This window comes from Ischnura elegans, chromosome 10 (assembly GCF_921293095.1).
Source record: "Ischnura elegans chromosome 10, ioIscEleg1.1, whole genome shotgun sequence".
Classification (NCBI taxonomy): domain Eukaryota; kingdom Metazoa; phylum Arthropoda; class Insecta; order Odonata; family Coenagrionidae; genus Ischnura; species Ischnura elegans.
The window spans coordinates 72014956-72040836 of NC_060255.1; the positions used below are offsets into that span (position 1 = coordinate 72014956).

General features: G+C 38.8%; 1 protein-coding gene across 1 annotated transcript in view; it reads right to left on the bottom strand.

Moving 5' to 3' along the window:
- The window catches only part of LOC124166453, a 779139-nt gene extending 754733 nt beyond the window's left edge, over positions 1 to 24406 (bottom strand). The window contains exons 1-2 of the mRNA XM_046543984.1: positions 24403 to 24406; positions 23103 to 23684 (exon numbers count right to left, since the gene is read on the bottom strand). Of these exons, the coding sequence (XP_046399940.1) occupies positions 23103 to 23684; positions 24403 to 24406 (586 nt within the window). The remainder of the gene's footprint in view (positions 1 to 23102; positions 23685 to 24402) is intronic.
- Positions 24407 to 25881: the final 1475 nt, after the last annotated feature.

Sequence of the window (25881 nt, forward strand, 5' to 3'; positions counted from 1 at the left end):
CAAACGTTAAAAAGGGGAAGTAGACCGAACTTCTGATATTCGACGCGAAATGTTTATTTCCTCATTTGCGAGTTTCCCTCCAGCGAAAGGCGTAGTACACGGCTCTCCGCCATCGATTCTGTTTCATTTTTTCTCTACACAGCAGGTCTAGGGGTGTGGGAGATGTATGATTAGAATAAATATTTGAACAGCAATTCTGAATATAACGTTCGTGTTCGTCCGAAAGAATATAGTAATGTTCTTGTGTATTTTCCACTGTACATATTTTCCGCTCTACGAATATATTTGGTTTATTTTTTCATTTGGCAGAATTCAGAAATTTCCACCTCGCTTATTTTTGGCACAATTTGTTCTTGAAGTTAAATTGAAAGGAAAATAATTAAAGCGCTGACATGGGAAAGTTAGTAAGTCAGAAGAAATCGAAATTTCGCTTATTCATGTAGAAGGTTGTACATGCATACTAGGATAGTCCTTATTTTTCTATTTTTCGGATTTTTTTCGGGACACCCCTTCATTTTATGCCAACTGGTTTAAAAAAATATCCTGGAAAATATTATTATACATTGAATAAAGGGAAGACGTGCCGCATCGCACTCAAAGTTTAGAAATTGTGGAATATTTGGCTGTTTTTGGGACATGAATGGCAATAAAAAAGCGCTGGTATTTTTCCACTGATTTTACATGGTAACCAACGATACATTGAACATTTTACATGCTGGTACTAAAATATTTTCCATTTTTGACTAGTGGTTCCCGAGATAAGGCCCTAAGAAAGAGCGCGTGTCACCCCAGGCAAACACTTTGATTCTAAATAGTAGTTTAGATGATTTTTATGGCGTATAACTCCAGTTTTCATCTCTCGGTGCTTCAATCCAAATGGTGATTAGTTAAAATAAGGACAGAATTCACCGTGAACTAGTTCAAAGGCGAAATAATTTCCCAAATTCATGGTATAGGGCTCTGAGGCCCTCTCCTAAGGCTCCTCACAATATGCAGTTTATATTTGGGTGTCCTATTTCAACCTGCTACCTTCGAAAATCTTGAGTGAGATATTCAAATATATAACCAGAAAACATTGGAGATTTTATAAATATACAATCAAATCAAATGGACAGATAGGTTCCAGACAAGAGGTGAAAAATGGGAGAGAAAAAAGGAAGTTTTACCCAAGATGGACTAGCATCACCGACTTCGGGCTGCCAGAAATGCTTCGCGTCTATCGGGTTGTCGTAGTGGCTAGAGTGTTGCCTTCCCACCCCGTGAGCATAGGTTCAAAGTCCGCCTATAGAGATTTTTCGGAGACTATTCGATTCCTGCTTTGTGGAGGACATTTCAAGAATAACACTCCTTCCATCGGATGGGACATGAATCTGTGGTCCCCCTGGAGTTTTTCGTTATGAGCAGGCTAATGCCAACGCTTGATTTCTCTCCGCCCTTGCATCCCTCGCTTCATCCATTTCGCTAATGACCTCACCTGTCAATCGCTTCCGCCAAACAACATAACAAGTAAGGGAGATGTGGTTCACCATACGCTGGAGAAGACCCCAAAGGTTAGGCCTTAAATATAACAGAAATTAAATGAAGGGCAAAAAAATATATTTCCCTGAAAAAGACGAAGAGGTAAGTCCTACTTTGGGGAAATACGGAATATCCCAAGGAAAAACATCAGGGAATTAAACGATCTAGCTTGAGAAAGGTAGGACTGCAGAATATCAATCTTTGGACTGCAGCTCTTTAAATGAGCGAACCATAAGTGCCTCGTACTGAAAAACCATCATTGAGGATATAAATCACTTTTCTGCTAGCCTATTGATGTCTTTAGGTGAAAACATCATACGTAACTTGGTATCTCGATAAGTTTTGGGTAATAGGTTAAGCATATTGGAGCTGATAATATCCAAATTTCGGTGGTAGATTGGAAGTCAACTTCCTCCCATTCCTATTAGTAATGTCCTATCAAGATGATACCCAAAAATAATCTTATTGTAACCTCACGCAGCGAGGGTATAACGTTGAAAAATACGTTCCAATCAAAAGCACTGCATCGTGGGACATCTTGCTTAGCATATACGCAACGCTACTTCGCATCAATGGAACATGTATTTGTCCCTTGGTCCTCGCAAGTGGAAGCTTAGATGCCTCACCAAATGTACATCTATTTGCGAGGCTTCTCCTGCAGTAAAAGCAGACGTCCGTTTCGATAGAACAGCTGAATTCTGTCCCTCTATTGTATCAACCGTGATCCTAATCTTCTTGCGCTGTTCCCTCGAACCCTTCATGTGAGCAAGGCTTCTTCTCCCATGCCTAATACACCTAAATCTCTTGGACCGTTCACATTCTGTCATTTCATAGACATTTTTGTGCTACCCCCTGCTATTCATGAAGCGGCAGTCCTGGGGATTCCGAAATTTTCCGCATCCTCGCATTTTTTCCGAATTTCTCCGATCATCCATCAACTTACATGAGCATTTATCACTTTTTTATATCATATTAATCATGAGCATTTTATTTGTCCGAAAAATTGCCATTGATGCGGAATAACTACAGAAATGATCCCATATAACGAGCATATTTGGACCCCCAAAAAGGTAAATCACTGTTGGATGAAATTAGAGATTTGTTTTAGTATTTAATGATAGTGGAAATCTTTGCACAATATAGGATATGGAGGGAGGATATGATATATGTTCGACTTAGATTGCCTACAGCGCATTTATTTGTACTTTGCCATTTTACAAATATCTTTCTTTGCTTTTGTAATTGAAGATATTTATGAAATTAATATCGGCAAGATTGTCTTCTGCTTTCATTAATCATTAAAATCTATTTAATTCTTTTCATAGTCACCATAAATATGGACATTTTCATTTGCCATTAGACAAGTTTACATCAACCGTTAAATAAATGACTATAAATGTAAACGATAAATGTGTGAGAAAATATAATTACAAAGAGAGTCACTGTGATGAGATGGACAAGATTCTAATAGGAATGCCAATTTCATCACATATTTTATTGATCGGTGAAGCTCTATTTTCACATTTAATTGATAGCCCCAGGTGTGAAAGTTAGCATTGTTTATTTGGATTATGAATAAGCATACAGCAGCAAATAACTAGAATTGAATTATTTTAAGTCTAAGAGTCATTCATCGATACGTGAAAAATATTGGAAACTCAAAACACTGTGACATATTAATCGGAGAATATAAAATTTTCGTAAAATAAATAACTTATTATATGGAACACAATCGCATAAACACTAACGGGGTTCTCAAAATTTGCTCAAACGTTCATAGCTGCAGCTTCATGCATAAAATATTTGCAGAAAGATGCTTATCCGTTTTTATTTCTGATGGTATCTGGTTATTTGTAAATGGCTAACGTAAAATGAAGTAATAAACATAATTTATAAGATCGTATAAGAGCAATTTCACAAATATCCAACGCTAGCCTTACGCTGAAAATAAAAAGCTCATTTTTAAAATTCGCTAAAACATTTTATGTGTCTACATTATGCAAACCTCTTTTGCCGCGATACTTTTAAAGAAGAGTGGAGCTGGATGAGAACAATTTCAATGCTCGCGACAAATTTAATGTCTTTCTGATTGGGTAAATTTCTCTCCCTTGTCATCAAACATTGGCATCAAAGTTTTTTTTTATCACTGAAATTGAACCACTCCGTAGAACATACGCAAAAATTTGCGAAAAAGAGGCACATAACTCCTAGATCCCTTCGGAGAAGACGATAAACTCGACCAGTTTCCCAAAGTATTCATTCCAACTTTTTTGTGCCGCTTTCAAACCATGGAGGAAATGCGAGCGGGAGTAGATGAGGCGGGAGGATGGAGGGGGGAAGGAATACGGTTTTTGGTGGATGAGAACGTTTGGGAAACGGAGGGAGGAGGACAGCGTTAAATGGTGCAGACTGCTTTGGATTTGAATTACGAGCTCTCTGAAGGTTCCACTAGAGGGGGTTGGAATCTGGGATGTTTATACGGGAGAGGTCCCATCCAAAATAGTTTTATCCCCTCCCCCTCAACTCCCCCCTGTTCCCCTACCCCCTGTACCCATCCCCCACTCCGTTGTCATCTCGTACTATACCATCTTTCTTGCCGCGTCCGCACCTGCCGGAGACATCCTAACGAGGATACACCGTCCCAGTCCGTACGCCAAATTTAACCCTGGGGCGTCTTCCCCTCCCCGACTCACACCACTGCGGCTCTACCCTCTCCGCATCCTTCGCTGACTCTTCTTCCCATACCCCTCCGCCCTTCTACAAATGCCCCAATCCGCAGAGTGGTAGTGGTAAGAATGGTCCCAGCTTCTCTCTACCTTTCTTCGCGCTCTCCGGACATTTCCTATCGCTCATTTAGTCACTCACAGCACCTCGCAATAAAAAAAGTATCGCAAGGTGGTCTGTAGAGGCCATTCAATTCAAAGAAAATACATCATTTACTACGCGTTTTACAAATTACAAATAATATGAACGGGGTATTCATAAACTGCCGCTGAAAACGAAGTTAATCTATGCGTCCTAATAGGACGACGTGTAGAGTCTCGGACCGATAATGGGATGGTTATGGATTCGTGTCTAAGTTAGGCCGTGTTTTAATGTTTGTATCCTCTTATGCCTGGCTTTCTGCTGCAGGACCATCTTAACCTCTTTTCTATTTTGTGTTCCTATCCTTTTCTTCCGCCTTCTTTGAATATATATTAATGTATATAATGGATATTAAGTGTCTGGACAGCTCCCTCCTTTTTGGTAAATAGTATAGCTTTCCCAGGGCACTCTTTGACTCTTATGAGAATGGTTGAGTTTTATAGCACATAAAATACTTGATAAACCTTGATTTAAAAGGCTTTCTTATATGAAAAAACTTGCAAAGAGGCATAAGTCTCTTTCAGCGAAGATCTTAAGCTCAGAAAATCCCAGCATCTCTTGAGTGGTGGGGGTACGCCAAGTTTCCCTCTGACCGCTCTCTCGCTAACGCAGTCACTCACAGCTTTTCCCTAATTTAAAAATTTGTTGCTCTTTGCAAATCCCATTTTGAAGACACCACAGTTAATGTGCATTTCACAGTGTGTTATTCAAAGAAATATTGATATGCATGTTTTATCTTAATGCAATTCGCTGTACGCTGACTAGTGACTACTGCTAGATTTTAAAGAAATTAGCGTTCATAGCATGACGATTAGTTAATGAATTAGTGAAGGAAAGTGGTCACCTTATATACCGGTCTCAGGTTCCCTCTGATTACTTGGATGGATGAGGCAGATACTTTGTGGAGATCCATTATGAGATATGAAGTGAAACACTTTGCACTTTCCACATAAAAATTTATTAAACTAAAGTCGACATGTTTCGCTGCACTGCAGCATGTCGACTCTAGCTGCAGCAGCGAAACATGTCGACTCTAATAAATTTTTATGTGGAAAGTGCAAAGTGTTTCACTTCATATCTTCCCTCTGATTGATCCTTGGTTTAGGTTGGACGTAATCTTAGCAAGACGGATTTCCAGTTGCTGCTCAGGGAGTAACCATCGTTTCTATTCATAATGTTTTCCAACTACCGGAATTGCTACGGCCTCCTTGGTAATTCTTTCCCAAAATTCCTTCGCTCGGGATATGACCTTCACATCTTCCCAATGAATAGAATTGTTTCATTGAGGCTGCGTTCGGCCACCGCTGATATTTCTGATTGACATAGCTGAAATGCCTCTGATGCCCTTTTATTCTCGTAGTGATTGTCCTACCAGTTTCTCTCAAGTAAATATCTACACATTCACAAGGAATCTGGTATACTCTGGGTGTCGCGAGGCCACAGGGATCGTTTGCTCTGACTAGTTGGTCCTTAAGTTTATTTCATGGCCGAAAGAAGGGTTCAAATCCGTTTCTTTTCAAAACCCTGGATATTTTGCCTGAAATCGTTGATACATACGGTATTCCGGCTCTTGCCACAGTGTCCTGGCGTTCTTAAGCCTCACTTCCTCACTCTTGATCGCTGAAAGCCCTTTTTAGGAACACAGATATCTCCTCCTTGCTGTAGCCATTCAAGGAGAGGGTTTTCTGGAAATTTTAAATCTCCTGTGCTAGGCTATAAAGGTCGGATATGGCCCTTTCTCGGTGGAATAGCGTGGAAAAAATCGTTCTTCTTCGGGAAGGAGGATGTTGACTGCTTTAGGCAAAGGTCGGTGTGCGTTGGTTTTCGGTAGACACTGTGTCCCAGTCTACCATCTTTCCGGCAGTGGATCAGAATGCGATATTCAGCCCTGACTTTGGAGTATGACTCGTACCACGAAACGTAGGCAGCCATGGAGAAGATTACCCGGTGGAGAACCCGAGCAACCTTAACTATTAGCATACACCGGGGAAGCATCAGATCTTTTTTCTGTTTATGAATTTATCCATAAATGTTAAGTTTTCTCAACTTTTAATGCATGTAAAACACTGTTGGGTTTGCAACTAGGTGAAGTTCTTAATTATTTTCGACGTTTCAATGGATGACTAGGCCATCGAAACGTTCAGGATATCCATCGTAACGTGCAAGATTGTAGTCAGCTATGGAAACGCGCAGATTTCCTTATCGTGAGGATAGTGGACAACTTAGCCATCACAACTTCGGCAATATTGTAGAACCTGACACGATTGAATACCCAAAAACTGTGACTAAGTAGGTTTCCGCGGCGTCGAGGTTCGAATGTCTCCAATCTTCCGGTGCTAAAATCCTTGATACATACGGTATTCCGGCTCTTGCCACAGTGCCGGTTGCGTCGGTTGTTGGCTTAAGACAACAACCTACGCGGAAAAGTTGGTCTTAAACCAACCACCGACGAGGTTACACCGGAAAAATCGAGACATTGGTACCCAAAAACTATATATTTTCAATCACAAATGCTAATATTCTGAATCGTATATCTCAAATTCTTTCTCAAATTGATGCGGCAAGAAATGATACGTTGTGCTTTGGACCATTTTTAATTAAAATCAATTACCTAATTTCTATTAATTGATAAGAAAGATTGCGAAATCATGCCATTTTTTAAATCCAGTAGAGATAAAATAGACGGGAGAGATGCCAAAGTATTCCAATGACCTTTAAATTTAGGTGATCTCTTTATCCATTTTTTCTTTGCAACGTCCTTTTTAATTTCTTTTAATGATCTGGCTCCGATATAACGTTACAATAATGACAAGGGCGTAACATGGCTTCCTCTTGCGAATAGAAATGGATCTAATGACGTGGGTGTAGAGGTAAACGACCCGGAAAACCAGACACTGTTGAAAATAGAGAAAAACGCTTCGTGAGGCAGTTTTAGACGGTGTTTTACGATTTAATAATAACTCCCTGGCTAAAACTGGAGAAAAGTATAAGTTCTATCAATGAAAGGACGAGTTCATGACCTTTTTCCCAGACAGAGAAAAAATCATGTCGTAAAAAGGTAGCTACAACCCTTAGGAATTGATATACCTACGTATGTTCAGGATCTCATAAGAACGCATTTTACCGTGTATCACTTCCGTTATAACGTGGAATTCGTCTGTCCGAGTGATTTTCATTCGATCATGTATTATTCATTTTTTATGTACATTTCCATTTTTTATCTTCATCACCACCACCTGCAAATCGCAGACTCAATGATTATGATATTCACGTTTTTACGAGCTAGTTTATTTAATTAATTTCGAAAATTACGCTAGTGTCATTTTCTCTCGCAAGCTACGTCTACGGACACAAGGTTCTGGGGTTAGAGACCGAATGGACGCTTTGGACTCCATCGAAATTCTGAGGGTGACATGTCACCCGTTTAAATAAACTGGCCTCCACACATTGAGCCATGGGCGTACCCAGCGGGATGCATTGGGTGGCAGCTGCCCTCCCGGGAGAAGCATTAATAAATTTAGTTCAAAATGAAAGTTTTGAACAAATTTTCTTTTGGAGAAAAATTATGTGCGTAAAAGATAGGCAACTAAAAAAATAATTATATTTTCTTCAAGCAAATAATTATAAAAATAATAAATTACCGTGATAATTTTCTTTAAATTTTGGCTTCATTAACCTTTTATGTGTTAAAATGTTACAACTTGAAGTGTGTGAATTTCACAGGGCTGTGCCCTATACATGTGTAGGCACCACCCTGTGCAATGTTAAGAATCCCGCAGGTTTGCCTATAATCCCAGTCTTCTTTTTGACGGGTGCTTTATGCGAACAATTAGGCATTAAACATATAAATCTAGCTGCATTAAGAGGCAGGGAAATTAATATCGGTGAGTGTATTAGCCGCAAGGTCTCATTATCACTTCATTATTTGCTTTTATTGAATTAAATAATGAAATAGAGACAATTTTTTACTAACAGATACTTCAGTTGAATTAATATAAATGACTTATATATCCAGAAATTCTTTTTTCTTATTTCTCGGAAATTCTTCTCTTTTCGATGAAGAGTATGTGGGGAATTTTATTGGTATTTTTGTAATCAATTTAAATATAATTTGGTTGCCTTCGTAATAGTCATTATCAGATCAGATATAATCAGATATGACCAGATCAGATAATAGTCAGAGGGCCTTCGTTATTAGTGTATTGGTATTTCGAAAAAATAGTTGAAATCCTTAAGTTTGAATCGTGGGCAGCCATAAAAAGAATCCTTTTTTTATTCGCAAATAAATTCAAATGGAGGATCAGTTATGAATTAGTTGTCACTGGTGGTGCAGCTAATATTTTGGAATTGCTGGCTGAAAGGTCGTTAAGACGTTACAATTTCTTGACTTAGATCTGATAAAGTTACAATCAGTATTAAAAGAACATATTAGATTATATTTGATTTGGAGAATAAGTATTAGAAAAACGATAACAGCATAGGCACATAACCCTAATGAGTAGCTAGCAAGTTTTACCTTCGCATGAATATGGTAGTATAACTTGTAAGTTTGCGTTTCGTTTTTTGGACCGTGTGCATGTGGGAAAGGAATAGCATGATGCATGCTGATGATTGATCACCCCCTAAAAAACACCCTAGAGGTAACTCGCAGGGTATTATATCGATGTAGATAATTTAAAATATGAAAAAAAGAAAGCGTCAGCATTTAAGGTTATATTCACTTTCGTCTAGAGACAAGGATGATATCTATTGATCAGTAAGCATTAATTTTATATTCTTTCATGCAAATCAAATTATCAGTATTAGCAACTGAACTGTGCTTCTATAACTTTTTAAATATTTCTCATCAAACATATTTTTATATTTTCAATAATTTAAGAGGCTGTAGGCAGTGATTTTCTGTTTTTTAGCGAAATGTGTTTTTTTTTATGAAATATGATACTTTTTATATTTTAATATTATATTGGAGCAAAATCAGTTGAAAAATTACAAAATTTCATTCTTAAATACCGTTAATGCATGAATACATTTAAAATTTATGTTTATTAATCTCATTTTTACCTTTCTTGGAAATTCTTCCAGTTGTTTCAAAAAAGTTGGATGCTTCGTGGTTTCCGAATTCCAAGATATTTCCTAGCAGTTTTATTATCCTCAGCTGACGTTTACGGTGATCAAAGAGGAGCACATCAATAACCAATATCCATGAAGCAGACTGTGAATTTATCTTTTCAATAAAAAATTTCTCTTTTCAGAAATGAAATTTCAATAATGCAATTGGTATTGCAGTTAAAGTCAGTTATTTGCGGAGAAATTGCACTGGAACAACGAATCTAATGATCAACGAAGGCATCGTAATGCACACAAATTTTAATATATATCAATTTACAACAAGTGTTTTCATTGTTAAAAATCATCATCAGGTACTAGCACAATAATCATCTGCTTAGTACTTGCTGATGATTTTGTAACAATCGAAATATGTGCAATAATCTGTCATGATAACATTTGTGGGTAATAAAATTTCTTTGTTGGTCATTTCAGTTAAATCAATTAAATAAACATTTTCACTTTGAATTTCAATGGTTATTTACGCATGAATCTACTTTAATTATATGTTAATTAATCCCATATTTACAGTTATTGGAAATTCGTCCCATTTTTTTTTAATGTTTGACACTGCGCACTTCCCAAATTCCAAGATATTTCCTGGAATTTTTGTTAACCTAGCCTGATTTTTGTTATTAGTTGTTGACGTTTTGTGAACCGTGTGGTGTGCATGCTGGTGATTGATCACCCCCTGCCAAATACCCTAGAGGCTCACATTGTATAATGTAGACGTAGGTGATGTTCGCCGTGATCGGAGGGTGGCTCACAAAAATTCATCTGTACGAAGTAGACCGTGAATTTATTCATTTTAATAAAAGTTTTCTCTTTACAGTAAATTATATTTTTATATTATCTTGCTGTTAAATCAGTTAAATAATAAAGAAATCATTTTCGCAGATTATTCACGCATGAATACACTTTAGTCATCCATTAACCCAATTTGTACATTTCTTGGAAATCCTTCCCATAATTTTAAAATTTTCGATGCTTCGTAGTTTCTGAAATTAAAGTGCCCTCCCAAATTCCAAGATAATTCCTATTACTTTTATTGGCCTAAGCTTAAATTCGGAGTGATCGAAGGGTGGCTTATCAAATATTCATCTCAACGAAGCCAGCCGTGAATTTATTCTTTTTAACAAAACGTTTTTTTTATTATCATAACATATTTTTATATTGCAATATTATATTGCAGTTAAATCAGCTGAATAATCACAAAATTTAATTCTCGAAGATTACTTATGAATGAATATACATGAACTAAATGCTCATTTCTTGGAAATTCAACCCATAATTTTAAAATGTTAGATGCTTCGCAGTTTCCGAATTCCAAGATATTTCCTAGCACTTTTATAAACCTCAGCTGATGTTCGTGGAGATCGAAGGGCGGCTCATCAAAAATCCATCTCAACGAAGTCATGATACCACGGAACGAACTGCTAGACTTTCTTTTATATTTCCCACACCCTTCCTTTTTCGAGCTCCCAAATACGACGACGTTCCGTGGCGCTCGATGGTAGAGGGGATGGAAGCTTCGCGGGTCAATTATTAACCGGAGAGGAAAGAGATCGTGTTGTTGGTAAGATTTTCTCGGGATCGAAGCGGGCGTGAGGGGAGTTTGTACGGAAAGTTGGGAACGCGATGCGTGGGAGACTTTGGGAGCGAAGGAAAACACAGAAGTTAGCGCGGAGTGTATGGAGAGGGCGTTGTGGCTTCTGGGAGAGAGATTGTGGGGAGGGTTGCGATGGTAAGGGTAGGGAAAAGTAAGGCTTGGGGGATGGCAACGCGTGCTGTGGGCAAAGAAGGATGGGGGTCGGAAAGAAGAGAGAGAACCTGAGGTTTTTATGGGAGCTCGGGGTGGGCTAAGGAGAGGCGATATTGGTGGGATAGTAGGGGATGGATTTAATAGGGGTTCCTTGCTGAGCTGACTCGTTCATGAATGGATCGTTCACAAGGGGACGCATTTTATCTAGATTGCTGGGTTGAACTGAGACATTCATGAGTGAATCGTTCACAAGTGTTATCTTTGCATGAATGTGGAGATATATTTTGTTGTATGCGTAACATTTTTATGTCTGCGTGGTGTGCAAGAGGGAATCCTCTTGCATGCTCGTGTCACCCCCTGCCAAACACCCCAGAAGTTGCCCCTAGGGGATAATCTGCTTGTAGATTTAATAGGGTTTGGTGGATTTGACTGAGTCGTTCATGAGTGAATCGTTCATAAGGGGACGGATTTAATAACTTGGTCGCTGGGGGGAGGTGAGTCGTTCATGACTGTATCATTCATAAGTTGAGTGATTTAACAGGGATTGCTGGGTTGAGCTGAGTCGTTCATTAATGAATTATTCATTATTATCGGTTCATTGTCACGAAATCGATAAATTTTTAAAAAATTGGTATAGATGATATATGGATGAGGCGACCGATAGCTGAGGTCATTTGCTCCTTGCGCGAAGGGTGCGGAAGGATGGGTGGAGAGAAACCCAGCGTCAGCATTAGCCTATTCTAAACGTGAGACGCTAAGGGGACCACAGCTTAACGTCTCATCCCACGAACGGAATGCTCCTCTTGAAGGGCCCTCCTCAGAGCCCTCGAGTAGTAATCAACAATCTGAAAAATCTCAGTCACTACCGGGATTATAGACCGGCCGTGGTAGTTCTGCTATCGCCTAATGGGAACAACCTAAAGACAATGGAAAAAGGATAACACACTCGTGGTTTCCAGTAATACATTGTTTTTTTTTCAAATTTGCTCCATTTTGAACAATTTGAAAGACCACTCGTCGGCATGAACCAAGTCGCATGATTCGAATCATCGAAACGAATCTAAAACCTACCTTTACGTCTGCCGGCAAGGAAAAAGTTTACGAATCCCGCGATTCATCTCATGTTCCGTATCATTATTCATCAGATTATGGCGGTGGATTTCATGACTATGTTTTCGTAACTGTAGAACTTGTTCGTTTATGGTACCACGTAGACATCACGTACCTCTCTCTACATACGCTCCATAAGTTTTCCCAGAGACGCCCTGTAGATAACGACACTATAAATACAGTTTCAACAGAGACCAAGGAAAAAGGATAACTGACTTTATTCTTCTCATTTACTAATTTCTTATTTATTTCAAAATTTGGTCAATTTCGAACGATTTGAAAGACCCTCACGTCGGCTTGAACCAAGTCGTATGATTCGAATCATCGAAATGAATCTAAAAGCCTACCTCTACGGTTGGGAGTGAGGAAAAAGTTTACGAATCCCGCGGTTTCTCGAGGGGAGATCCCATTGGGGGATGGGGCGCGGCATACACTGGAGGGGTGTGAGCTGAGGCAGTCGGGGTTGGAAAGAAACTGTGGAAGGGGAAGTGGAGGGGGATGGAAGTGACTGGGGGTGGTGGGGATAGGGAGGAACCTTCTCCAAAACCACCCCTACCTCCCCACGGCGCACTGTAGAGACCTTCGATCAACAAGAAACTACAGGGGAGCGTTCCCTCGGGATGTTCCTCGGGCTCCTCATTTGAGCAGAATACTTGAACAATATAGGGGTTGATTCGCGGCGAGTGTGTGAGTCGTAACAAGTAATCAATTCTCGTCCTTTTGCTCAAAGGAATACTCCCTTACGAAGTTAAAAAAAACTTCTCCGCATGCCCCAATACTTCTACTTACAACACTGTAAATATCCCTCCACTGGTTACGTTAATTCTCAACTCAAAATATCAATTAAATGAATCCCGTGCACTTACCCGGGTACTCGAATACAAGGAAATCGAAATAAATAATGTTTCTCACTATGAGCTTCCGGATCGTCGCAGATCAATATTTTAGCTACGCAAAAACTTTTTTCATCGTCAAGTTCAGGTGACTGTGGTGATTTTGTTGGAGGACATAAGCACACCTAAGACTCTAGTGAAGTATTTCACCCATAATAAGTGTTACTAAACAAAAATACTTGGTATATATTTGCTGACTACTTGGTATTATTACATCACTCATTCGCGTTTAGATCGCTTATTCATCATTTAATTGCCTGTAATTAGGCCAAATCGCTTCTTAAGCACGAAAAATAACGATTTGGCAGCTATATAAAACCTTTCCTTCCCAGCTGCAAGCGTATGTCTTCTTCAACGATTTGCGCACATCCATTTTTGCACCTTCTCATTAAGGTACTTGGTCTCAACATTAACCCAGACCGCTGACCTCTTACGGATTATATTGTCACCTGAGAATACCCATTCAGGCAGTTGATTCGGGTTGCGCATTTGCTTCACCTCTCATAATGCGTTTGACACTATTGACACCGAGCAAGCCCCTCTAGAGATTATTTTGATGATGGAATCACTCAATATTTTTCCCAATGAATGAATACTTTGATCAAGTGATCGAAATATAAAGTAATGTAGACATTAAATTGTCAGCGCTTTATTTGGAAATAATTTTTTTTATGTGGAAAAAAATTTCACGCAAAAGTGGGTACGATCTCTTGATTCCTGTTTAGGTGTTTATGAGGGGAATATATTCCCACAACAGGCACTAAGCTGACAAATAAAGCAGAATGAGGCAATCGGATTGGCGCCTACGCATTTTTTAAGTAAATTGATTTTCATACTCCTTTTACCCTTCGCAGTGGCGCCTCTATCACCTTCGGATTCTTCAAGAGTCGCTCTAATGTATTTTGCTGGTAAACTTTAATATTCCTGTTTACCTCCCGCGAGAATGGATATCCTCAAGAGTATGAGATTTCTCTTACAATGTTTTTTTCCGATATACTTCAAACCATTCTCGGTTTTAGCTTCAGTGTCAGGTAGATTACAATTTTAAGCACTCCCGTTAGGTTTAGTTTCCGGCTCAACTTTATGGAAGTTGAAGTTCACAAATTAAAAAATGACTTCGTTTCCTTCCACGTATTTTTTTGGAACAACATGCTTCAAACTCAAGTTTTCAAGTAATTCAAAATGACCTCTTGAGGCTGAAACATGTCGCACCAAAAAAAAAGGTGGAAGGAAACAAAGTCGTCTTCTCATTTGTATACTCCAGTTAGATTTATAATATTCTTATTTGATCTTTCGCGAGCCCATTTACGTTGGGGTTCAGTTTTTATCGAAGTTATCTTTGCTGATATTTCTTAGACATCGCACGATATTTTAGAAATATTGAATGGATTATGTAAGAATTTTGATAGAAATTCAGCCATAATTTTGCGGTATCATTACGCGGAGGAAATTAAAATTGTTATAATTCTTCCCCGATGTTTACCCCCAAAATAATTTTGGTACTCTAAGAACCCTTAAGCAAAGGAACTAAAAATTCCTAACAATTTATGAAATAATTTAATTAGGGTTTGAAAAAGGTATAATTCGGATTCGGATAAATGTTCATATTTATAATGGATATGACCATCCAGGAAAATGTTTATAATAAGTCATATATTAGGTGTTCTACCAATAATGAAATGTGGTGAATGGTGGTGTTGTCATGATGTAACTAACGGGGTATGAACCTGCTTTACCTGATGAATGCTCAGCCGTGTCAAATTGTCAAATTTCTCACTGAAGAGTAACTGGAACATTCACGTGACATCTCTAGTCTCGTCTTGCATGGGAAAATTGAGAAATAAATACAAAAAATAGGGTGAAGGGAGCGCCGCTACGTTATCAACCGCCCAAGTTTTCATGGCGGGCGTTCCAACGAATTCCTATTAATAGGAACGTGTATTTTTCTCCCCCTAACACTCAACCCATGACGCCCTCGTAAAGGAATGGGAGTTATTGAGCAACTCCGTCGTTTGTGGCATTGCTCGTAAACAAGTTGTTCAAACTAAACTCCTGTGATTGGTTTACTAATAAAAAAGACGTCCTCGCTGCCTCAGTTTAACTTTGGAATCAAATGAGTTCTGTGCCCGCGCTTTCCATCACATTTTATGGCTCGTCAATGCTCTTTCTTATTGCTGGAAGTGATATTTTGCGACAGCCGTTTTATATGGAGTGAATAAATACGCCGGTGGAATTCTCAACCAGCTCAATAATTTTAAACCTTTAACTTTTTTCTTTACTTCGTGATATTTCAATCAAAAATTAAACGCTGAAAAGTATCATGGTGAAATTTAGTTGTTGAGCTACAAATGAAATAATTGCTTAGTACGTGACAGCATTATAAAAATTAATTTTATGTGTACAATTAATCAAATTTTTAAGCACTTGGGATTTTGGGGATTTAGCTGGAAGATAGCTACTGATCTAAGTCTCTTGTAAAGTTCTTCACCCGCAACCTTTACTTAACGCATAGGCTGAGTTTATTTGATATTTTCACACCATTTGATATTGTTAACAATTTCGACACTCATTTGCATTAATGCTTCCTCAAACAAGCTCATTCACCAATCAAGTACCTAGTATTTGAGTTAAAATACCTTGCCCTTATGTTGTATTCGAACTCCAATTGATTGTATCATTGTTATTATAATATAAATACGCCAACTATATTAATTAAGCGTTTAAGTCGTTATCTGTTTGTAATCATTGACAAATTGGCTTATTTGGAATAAAATATACGCCTTTTAATAACTGCAATGAATCCATAGTCCTTGAAAGCGGCAATTTTAAGAAATTAAAACAAAAACCTCGATTCAGTATTTGGAAGGCTTCTCGCACTCCAAATCAATTTTTCCTATTTCCTCATTTTTCATGTAATCGTGATTTTAAGTTCGCGTAAAAGTCCGTCTTCTTGTAAAAAATTAATGATCAATACACCGAGGAGGATATGGCGTACCTACTTCAAATTAAATACGGAAAAGAGGGAATTTTGGCTTCTCCGCGTGTGATCAAGATTGAAATGGTGAAACCCGATATCACTCAATTAGTTTGACTGGATGACTACGACGTTAGCGATTTTTACGTGTTATTTCTAATGGAAATTTTATTTCCATTCCATTCAATTCAATTTAATTTCCATTTATTTTATGTTAAGAGGAAGCATCAGAACTTCAGACAAAATCCACCTTAACACATTTTATTTTCTAACTTTTTTCCATTTTGAGGATATGTACACAAGCCTTAGTTTTTGGTAACGACGCAAAAACCTTAAGCTCTTTTTTTATATTTAAGCTATTTTTTCAAGTTCGGCATCGGGCGATCCATATTAATCCTTTCGCGCATGCTATTGGAAAAGGTTTTTAAACCATTATTTAAAACGAATGAGGTTATAATCAAAATTATGGTACACATTATGTGGATTTATCAATCCTTTCATTTTTACGTTGATATTTTTTTCACCTACTTAAGACAACGGCTTCACTATTTACAGATAACTTATGTTACTTGAATTACAGCATTTCTTATGACGCAATACGTGGTACGGTGACGTTTCTACACTTTTTAGCATGATAATATTCTATAACGAAAATTATTTTAGATTAAAAAAAAATTAAGCATGTACTAGATAATAGTAGCAAATGCTTCGCCTATTTTCAGACATTTTTCACCTTTGAAACCTACAGTAAAATTCTAATTTGAAAAATGAATATTCCCGAAAATATAGAACGGGAAGCTTATTTTTTGGGACCTCGTTCGATGATGCACTATTCAAAGTGTGTATTTTTAAATTTGTGTTCGGAAGACTAATGCATATTTTTTCACGCCACCTTCCTTTATCTGAATCTCCGATTACCATGCGAGCTAGAGTGGCAACAATGCGTACGGTGGAAGTGAATGGATTAGCCTCTGTTGGCGAAGGAAGAGGGTTTTATATTTAAACAGGAAGACATGACGAGAGAAGATGTTGAAAATAGTTCCCGAGAAGTTCTCCGGAGGAAAACTTTCCTCCCTTGATTTTTATTCTCGCAATGAATTGGCGCCGTTATAACCTGAGCTCCGGAAGTTTCGTCAGGGCACTTAACAATCGTCGTCCGGGTTTTGTCTCGTAGGGAGTTGGGGGCGAAGAAGCTTAACGGAAGGGAATAGTATCTTGTGTCGCCGTTTCAATTCCACTCTCCCTCTGCACACCTGTCTTGTGGTTGCTTTTGCTCTTCTCATATATATTTCCCACTCTTACATCCTCACTCTTTCACTGCTCCCCCTTTATTTGTTTCTATCCCTTCCTTCTTTACTTCCCTCTCCCTTCAAAAAGTCCAACAGTCCCATAAGGCACCCGAACTCCTTGGAGACGTAACTTCTTCCTTTTCCTCCAAGTGGCTGCATTCCTCGTCCACCTCAAGAAGCCTTCCCAAGCCTCCCCCTATGACTTCCTTTAAGGGACCAAGGGGGAGGGGAGCCTTAACAGCCCAACCCCCTTTCAAAAACGCCCCCTTTTATGACTCAATTCCCCTGGCGGGGATTGGGGGAGGGAAGAGGGAGGTTACCCCTGCATAACCACCCCCTGTCTTGGTCCTTCCCGCCAGCGCAAAGGGAACACAGGGTTGTTGGGGAAAAGCTGGATGAGCCCTCCGAAGTAAAGTGGTTATCCCGGATCAATTTTCTCATAGTATTTGCCCTAGGATACGTCGTAAAGCAGGCTGCGCAGCCTTGATGGAGACTTCTGAAAGAGCCAGTGCTACTGAGATTCTGGAGCACATGTGACCCCCGTGGCGCTATCCGTTTTGCTCCCGTCGGGGATGGCGGGAAAGACCCGCCTCATTAAGCGTCGACGTGGTAAAATCGCTGGTAATCTGAATTAACGAATGAATTTCGCGTAAGTTCAACGCATTAGAGAGAAGTAGGGTGGGTTAAAGGTGGAAGTTTTCGGTGGAGTCACCTCCTATTCAATCTTTGTGCCTCACCTCCGTTTCGTCGACTGCACCAGCCATAATTCGACGAGCATTCAAATTTTGCGCCGGTAATAGTGGAAATTTCTCGCTAATAATGCGCCGATTTAGTAAATTTCTTGCTCAAAAATATACTTTTGTCTGTAACAGGAAAAATTTCCTTATTTTTGATTTTTTAGGTTTCGAAGATAATTTTTAATTTTTTTCGCGCTAAAGTTGAGACTTTATTACAGTTTTATTTAGGTAAATTTTAGGCAGGTATGTACCATCATAGGTTTTCTATATTGTCACGAGTTTCTCCAATAGAATGATATAATTTGTTATTTATCCGGTATAAGAAATATAGTTACATGAGTAATCCTGTTTTAATATTTTATAACTTTTACATTAGTTACTATCTACTTTCATTTATTAGTTTTATCTCGCTTTTACTCACCTGAGTGATTATAATGAATAATATTCGTCGAAATATATTCGTTAACTATATCTTCCAAAGCCTTCTATTTTCAATCCATATCAGGATATAGTTTGGACATGGAGGATTGTATGTTACAAAAATGTTAAATATTATTAACAGTAGGGGTGATAAGTGAAAATAATCTTAAATGGTGGACTTTTTTGGCTACAGTTAAATCCTATCGAATACCAATTAATTTTCGCACGACATTATTGCATTTCTTTCGATGTCGTATCTTTCTTTATAACAAACGTCTACCATAAATTCCTCTAATGCTTCTTTCATTAATGGAAAGAAATATTTGTTGCAAGTTTTAGTTAGTTATAAACACGAAAGCTGCGCTTAAATTGTTTAAAGCTGTTCCAAAATTACCGAAAAATGAGAAAATATTACACTGCTGTCTCCCAAATCTGAGACATTTTAAGGGAAATTCAGATTCAATATCTACCTTTCTTAATTTTTTTTGGAACTCGAGTTGCAACGAGGTAACATTATAATATCTACTATAGGAAAATTTCTAACACTCTGATAATTGTTTGACCTAATCGCCCGAGAATACAATTTATCTGTAACAAAAGTTCTTTTGAGAATTTGAAATACTTGAATTCAACAGAGAAGCGCTAAAATTCCTGCCATAAGATGAGATCCTAGCGTCATCTTCCGAATGTAAGTGAGAAGGAGCACCCAAATCGGTTTCATAACCATGTTTACAATGCTGCCCTTCCGTGATATAGCGCTTTGGCGAAACTTGGAAAATTGCGCACGAAATCCAAAGACTGCTTGCGAGAATGTGGAAGTATTTCCTTGTCCTCCGGACGATATGAGAAGGAATAAGGCAAAGCACGCCTTATTTCGTCTCATATCGTTTCAACGACGTAATGGGTGCCGGAAGTCCTTCCAAGACGTTGTGCGCGCATGATATCTGAGACGCTGTCGTCGCAAATTGGAACGTCTTGATGAAAACTCTTAAAGAATTTCATTCCCCTCGAGGCTTATGGCTGAAAGCAAAACATGGTATTCTTTTCGTTATCCTCCGAAAGAAATCCTTGCTCGGAGTTGAAATCAAAACGCCCTTATTAGAATACGGAATGAAACTTATATTAAAAAATTTTCACTGGTATTGGTCTTCATAATGAGATGCTTCCTTGTAGTTTTTCTTGTGAGCACTTCGATTTGTCGAAAAAAAATCCCGCGAAGATCGTGACGCAATTTTTTGCGAGCGATATTTTTGCCGCTCTTGCCAAATAGTCTCGTCATTTGAGAGCCAGTTACATCTACTCATCTGAAGTTTTACATATGAAGGAGGAGTAAATGAATAAAGTAACTTACCTTCCTCTAACAATTACATTTTTGGCACACTACGTTATAAAAATAGCGTTCCAGGATTAGAAATGCAAATGTACGGCGGCAGACAATGTGCAGCAGAAAAATTATGACTTTGAAACATCTAGCATGAAACCATAATTTCATTCAAAAAGTTTGTTTGATGAACTTCATGGTAGAATAACCTTCAAATTCATTCTGAATAATGCCAATGAATTATTATTTAGATGGAAACAAATAATCATGGACTATATTTCAGAATTATGGGAACTAAACAGAGATCAATGTTACCTTAACTCACAAAAAAGTAGCCGAATAATATTCTGCTTACCACCAATGGCAGCTCGTTGGAAGAATTGAGTGGCATCATCGGATATGCTAGCGCCTCTCTGAATATCGAAGAGCAAAGATCTTCAAAATTTCAACGCCGATAGATCGCACAGTAGGCAATGAAGCGAAAATGGAAAAAAAGAAGCCACTTAATTTTCCAAACTACGCTTGCATTGGCAGTTTAGAGGATGTATCAATATCGATCGACTAGTCTTTATATCACGATGAATTTCTCGAATGAAATTTTTCCAAACAAAATCAATCCCTTTGATATTTCCCGGTCATGCATGGTAGACCCATACCAGCATTTTCCTGCATCTATAATTTAAAATTTTATCCTCCTTATATTTTAATTTATAAAAATTTGATGAATAACATAAGACCAAATATTGAAAAGGTCAAAAGCGGAGCTTGCTGCTTAAGGGAGACTTCATTACCTTCCGTGGTGCCTTGGATGTATGCAACACCTCTCAGCGTTGATGCGTCCGAAATCTAATATACGTACAACAGTGGATTTTAGACATTCGTCAATTTTTAAATCATAGTTTTTGAAGATTCATCGGAGAACAACTATAGATTACTATTCTTGATTTTTTTTTCAGAAATTGGGGAGTAATACGTTCCTCTTAATCTGCCACTGATAAAAACTTACTTAAATTGCCAGAAATTTACAAGATTTACACATAAAAGTTGAATTACGGTTAAGAAATTATTCAGTTAGGAAGTGCCTTCTAATAAGAGATTTGGACTCACCACAATACGGGTGAGCAAACTATCAACAATTCTGCCTTAGTTATGATCAAGCCCAAAGTTTTTAACGGTACAAGTGACTCCGAGAAATAATGAGCCGAATCAATGCTTTCGGCAATGCTTTTTAATCTTATAGACAACTATAGATCCTCATCAAACTTAATGCACCACTCATCTATTCGCTTATTTTGCAATTTTTCTGCATGATATGATGCAGTAGAGTCTGTGCCTAGAGCAGTTGTCTTCAACCTTTTTTAATATATCTAAGGGCCAAAAATCGATTTCACCTCATCCGGAGGGCCGCAAAGCTCCACTTCACTTTACCACCACATTAACAAAATAAAAAAACATAAATTTCAAATGCAATAATCTTAATTGGTTAAAATATTCAATCAATGTGATTTTAGACATCGTTTATTTCTGACGAGTGTGTCGATATTTGGTTCGCGATAAAATATTTTACTTATTTAGCCTTATGGGGGTGCAAGAAATCAGCCAGTCGCATGCGACCCGGGAGACGCGAGTTGAAGACCCCTGATCTAGCCCTAAGTTTTTTTACGATAAAAGTAACTCCGGGAAACAATGAGAAGAATAAACGTTCCTGGTGATGCCTTTCAGCCATATAGGCACCTATATATCCTCATCGGACTTAATGCATCACTTTGCTGTTCGCTTGTTTCGCGATTTTTCCGCTCTACATGTAGCGGCGTGGTGCACGCTTAGAGGAAGAGTCCAAATCCACGTAGCGATTGGTTATCCAAGCCCGCGGGCAATCTCCGTGTATCTCTGTCATATCTCCCATCCCCATGGCGGCTCTTGCCCGGGCTATTCCCGCGGGAGACCTTCCTTCTCTCGCGTTTATGCCTTCTCCTTCCTTAAAACGCTCCCACCACCCACTCTCAGGATTCCTTATCTTTTTTTATGCCCTACCCCACCCTCCCAGCCGGGGAAAAAACTATATCATCTCCGAGGAATTGCTCCATCCATCCTGGAGAGATATCTCCCAGAGGGGATAAGATTGGAGCTTTTGTTTTTCGTTCGCTGGTCACCATGGTGAGGCGAGGAAGGGAAGATGGCCTAATGCGTGCTGCGGGCGAGGCAGGGATCCATTTATCTAGCTGCGGAAAATATACCCTTTTTTCCTTTTATTTTCTTCACGGAAATATTTCCGTCGTCAAAATATTCCTGCCTCGGATTTTTCAGGCGGCCATTTAGAGCGCTAGTGGACTGATTCACATAAATATATTGAATGCGGCATGATTGATTGATGGAAGACAAATAATCCATTGTGCTCTGCACTTTGCGGTCTAAACCTTACGTCCCATGCTTATTGTTATGTAAAGAATTAGGTTCTCAATTTCATGCATAAGGTTTTTAAATATTTTACGGAAAAATACTCGGATTTAAGATTTGTACTGGCGTCGGTTTGTTTCAAATATAAATTAACCACCCTTAGGCAATGCACTCCGCCAAATCGACGATTTTCGTCTTTTTGGTTTATTTTAATAAAGTGGAACTATACAAGCATTTCCTTGCATGAAAAATTTAGAAATATTTTTTTACATATAGCATACTTAAGATATTTATTTTCTTTTCTACATTTCGGATATTGAAATCTATCTTTCGGCGATTAAAAAAATAAAAATGATGAAAAATTCAAATTTTCAAATCTATTAATAATGCTAATACATTGTTCTCTCTTTAAAATATAAAGTGAAGTGCACCAATTAAATATTTTGCCCTTTACGAGATGAAAAGTACAAACATTTTGCCGTTTTCATGCTTTTTCGTGTGCCCTTCTTCACTCACTCGGTCACAGAAGCTATATGTTGACGTTTAAACAATTTGTAATGATTTATTGTTGTAGTCAAATTAAAAATGAAGACAACGATGTTTGACGACCCTATGGAACATCGGCAGGATTTTATACAAATGCTTAAAAAACCTACAGCGCCCCCACCTTTTTTTCGCCATTGGTAGTATATAAATAATGTGTCACTTACCTATCATAAGGACCTCGACGGGGAGTGCAATCACCTCAACGCCTTTCCTCCTGCAGGTCCACGTGCCTTCGTCTCCTCGTCCGGCCCCCCTCACCCTCAGGATCATCTTGAAGGGCCCCACCCTCTCGGCAATGAACCTTCCGACGGGACCGTCATTAGAGCCCCCATCGCTTCCACCGACCCCGGAGTGGGACCCGTCGCCCAGAACGTGGGCCCCGACGTCACCGAACCCTAAAGACCTCAGAACTTCGGAAGTGGAACCCCCAGAAGAGGAAGAACTCGAGGAGGAGGAAGAAGAAGATGAGGAGGATGATGACCTAATGGTCTGTCTCTCCGCCATCACCGGGATTCCCTCGTGGAACCACTGAACCTCCTCGTGCAACGTGTCCGTGTCGGGGATCTCTGCTGAGATGGTGGTGGAGTTGGGAGCCGGGGTGAGGTCGCAGGGGATGAGGACGTCTTCAGCCTCGCGGAAGAGCACCTCGTGCCTGGCGGCCGTGGAGTTGGCTTCGGCCGGGTGGGACTCCGGAGGTCGGTGGGCGCCGTGGTGGCGTAAGGAATGGGATGTGGAGTCAGCACCGCCTATGAAAGAGATGAAACAGGAGGTCAGTTTAAGATTCGGCTCTTTCATTTGTAATGGCATGCAAAATTGTAGTGGATAACATAACGAAGTCCATAAAATAGTGTTATTCATTTACAGATAGTCTCTGCGAAATTTATGGTGATAAGAAAAAAATATCAGTTCATATATGAGTGGTTTGGAAGCCAAGGGGTACAAGTGATTTTTTTCTCGTCAGAGTTAGGTAAAGTTAATTGTTAGAAAAAATACACAAAAACCTGGTTGCCAAGGGAAACGATTGAGTCTCAATTCTGTGCTGACATCGAGTGGAAAATCAAATGCACCACTAAGTATTTAATTGATCTCGTTTGTTTTCTATACCTAATTTCTGTACCTAACTCTGTATAGAAGAGAGAAATCACTTGTAGCCCTTGGCTTCCAGCCCACTCATATATGTGATTTTTATCTTCGTTTACGTAGCTATGGGTTGTATTCATGTAAACCTCCGAGTATTACGCAGCAAAAATATTATTGGGAATATCAAATAGAATTTTCAAACCGAATTCCTTTCTTAAATTTTGTTAATTCGATTTCAATTCCTTTATTATTTATATCGTGTCTTTAATGTATATTTCTCAGTATCAAAAGTTCATCTAGAAGACATTTCTATTTTTCAGCAAAATGGACTTTATTATGATTGTTATTTCTGAAGGTAGTCCCTGCAATAGCCTCTGGGTTCACCCATTATTATTATTCCCATATGTAGCAATGAGATGAGCAGGAAGGCATGTTTCTTTTTCGCTGATGTTCGTATGTTTCTGATCCATATATAACTACAGGTTGTACTATGGTTTTATACATTCTTATTTTAGTGGTTTTTGATAGAATTTTGCTTTTAAATAATTTGATTAAGCTCCAGTATGATCTTTCAGCAGCTGCGAGCCTGTTACGAATTTCAATGTCTTCTCTATTATTGTTTGCTTGAAACGTGGGAATTCACCAAAAAATCTCAGAAGAGCCTCAGTACTTTCGAAAATAAGACATTGAGAAGGATTTTTGGACCGATAAAAGAAGGAGATACATGGAGGATAAGGAAGAATAGAGAATTGAAAGAATTGTATTGGGAGCCAGATATTGTGGGCGTAGTAAAAAGTAGGAGGTTGAGGTGGCTGGGCCACATTCAACGCAGAAATGAGAGAGAAATGATAAGACAAGTGTTAGGAGGCAAGCCAGAGGGTAGGAGACCGCTAGGAAGACCAAGGGTGCGATGGATTGACGAGGTGACGAAGGACTTGAGAAGAATGGGAGCAGAAATAGAGCTGGCAGAAGACAGAAGTGCATGGAGGCGCATGGTTGGTGAGGCCAAAGACCACTTAGGTTTACAATGGCCACAGGAGTAAGTAAGTAAGTAAGTTCGTATGTTTAATCATGGAATATCTACAGTACTGTCCACCTAATCATTGGCATAAATTTATCCTTAGTTATCCATCACGGGGGCTCGCCTCACCCACCAAAATTCCCTTCTGACCTTGAAAGCAGATTCACTCCATAAAAATAAGGAAAAAAATAATAACTCTAAAATCGTGATTTTATCTTCGTTACATTAATATTGGTTACTATGAGAGGCAATGGGTAATTGTTTAGCCGAAAATAATAATAATTTGATATCTTTATTCCGGCGAAGTTGAGACTAATAAGTCCCCTCTTCCACCTAACCCCTCGTTAGCGTCAATGCAAACATATTCAAAAACAGTAAATAAACGTTTACAATACAAAAATATACATTAAACACTATTAGTGAAATGTCAAACAAGATAAACAAGCATGGGTGGAAATTTTGTGCGAAAAAATATTTCTTTTTTTGGGAAAAACATGAGGATAAGGGAGTAATATCCTTCAGCGAAAAAAACCACAGCAGAAAAACGCCCACACAAGAAGGGGGTGTGAAAAACCTGCGAAAAACTACCGAGTTAAAACTAGCAGATGTAAGGGTGTTTGATCACGGACTTATCTCCGAACTGTTCACCTCATCTTTAGTCTCTGGTCAGCATAATTGTATCTTAAGTTGTCCATCGCCTGGGCCCGACCAGGTCGCAGACATTTCTCTAAAGGCTTGGCATATTACGTACCTACGAGTGCCCATGAGTGAGGGGCTTCTCACCGAGAAAAGAGTTACGGCCGCAGAGTTAGGAGAACTAATTGCTCGGCTCATGGGCCACG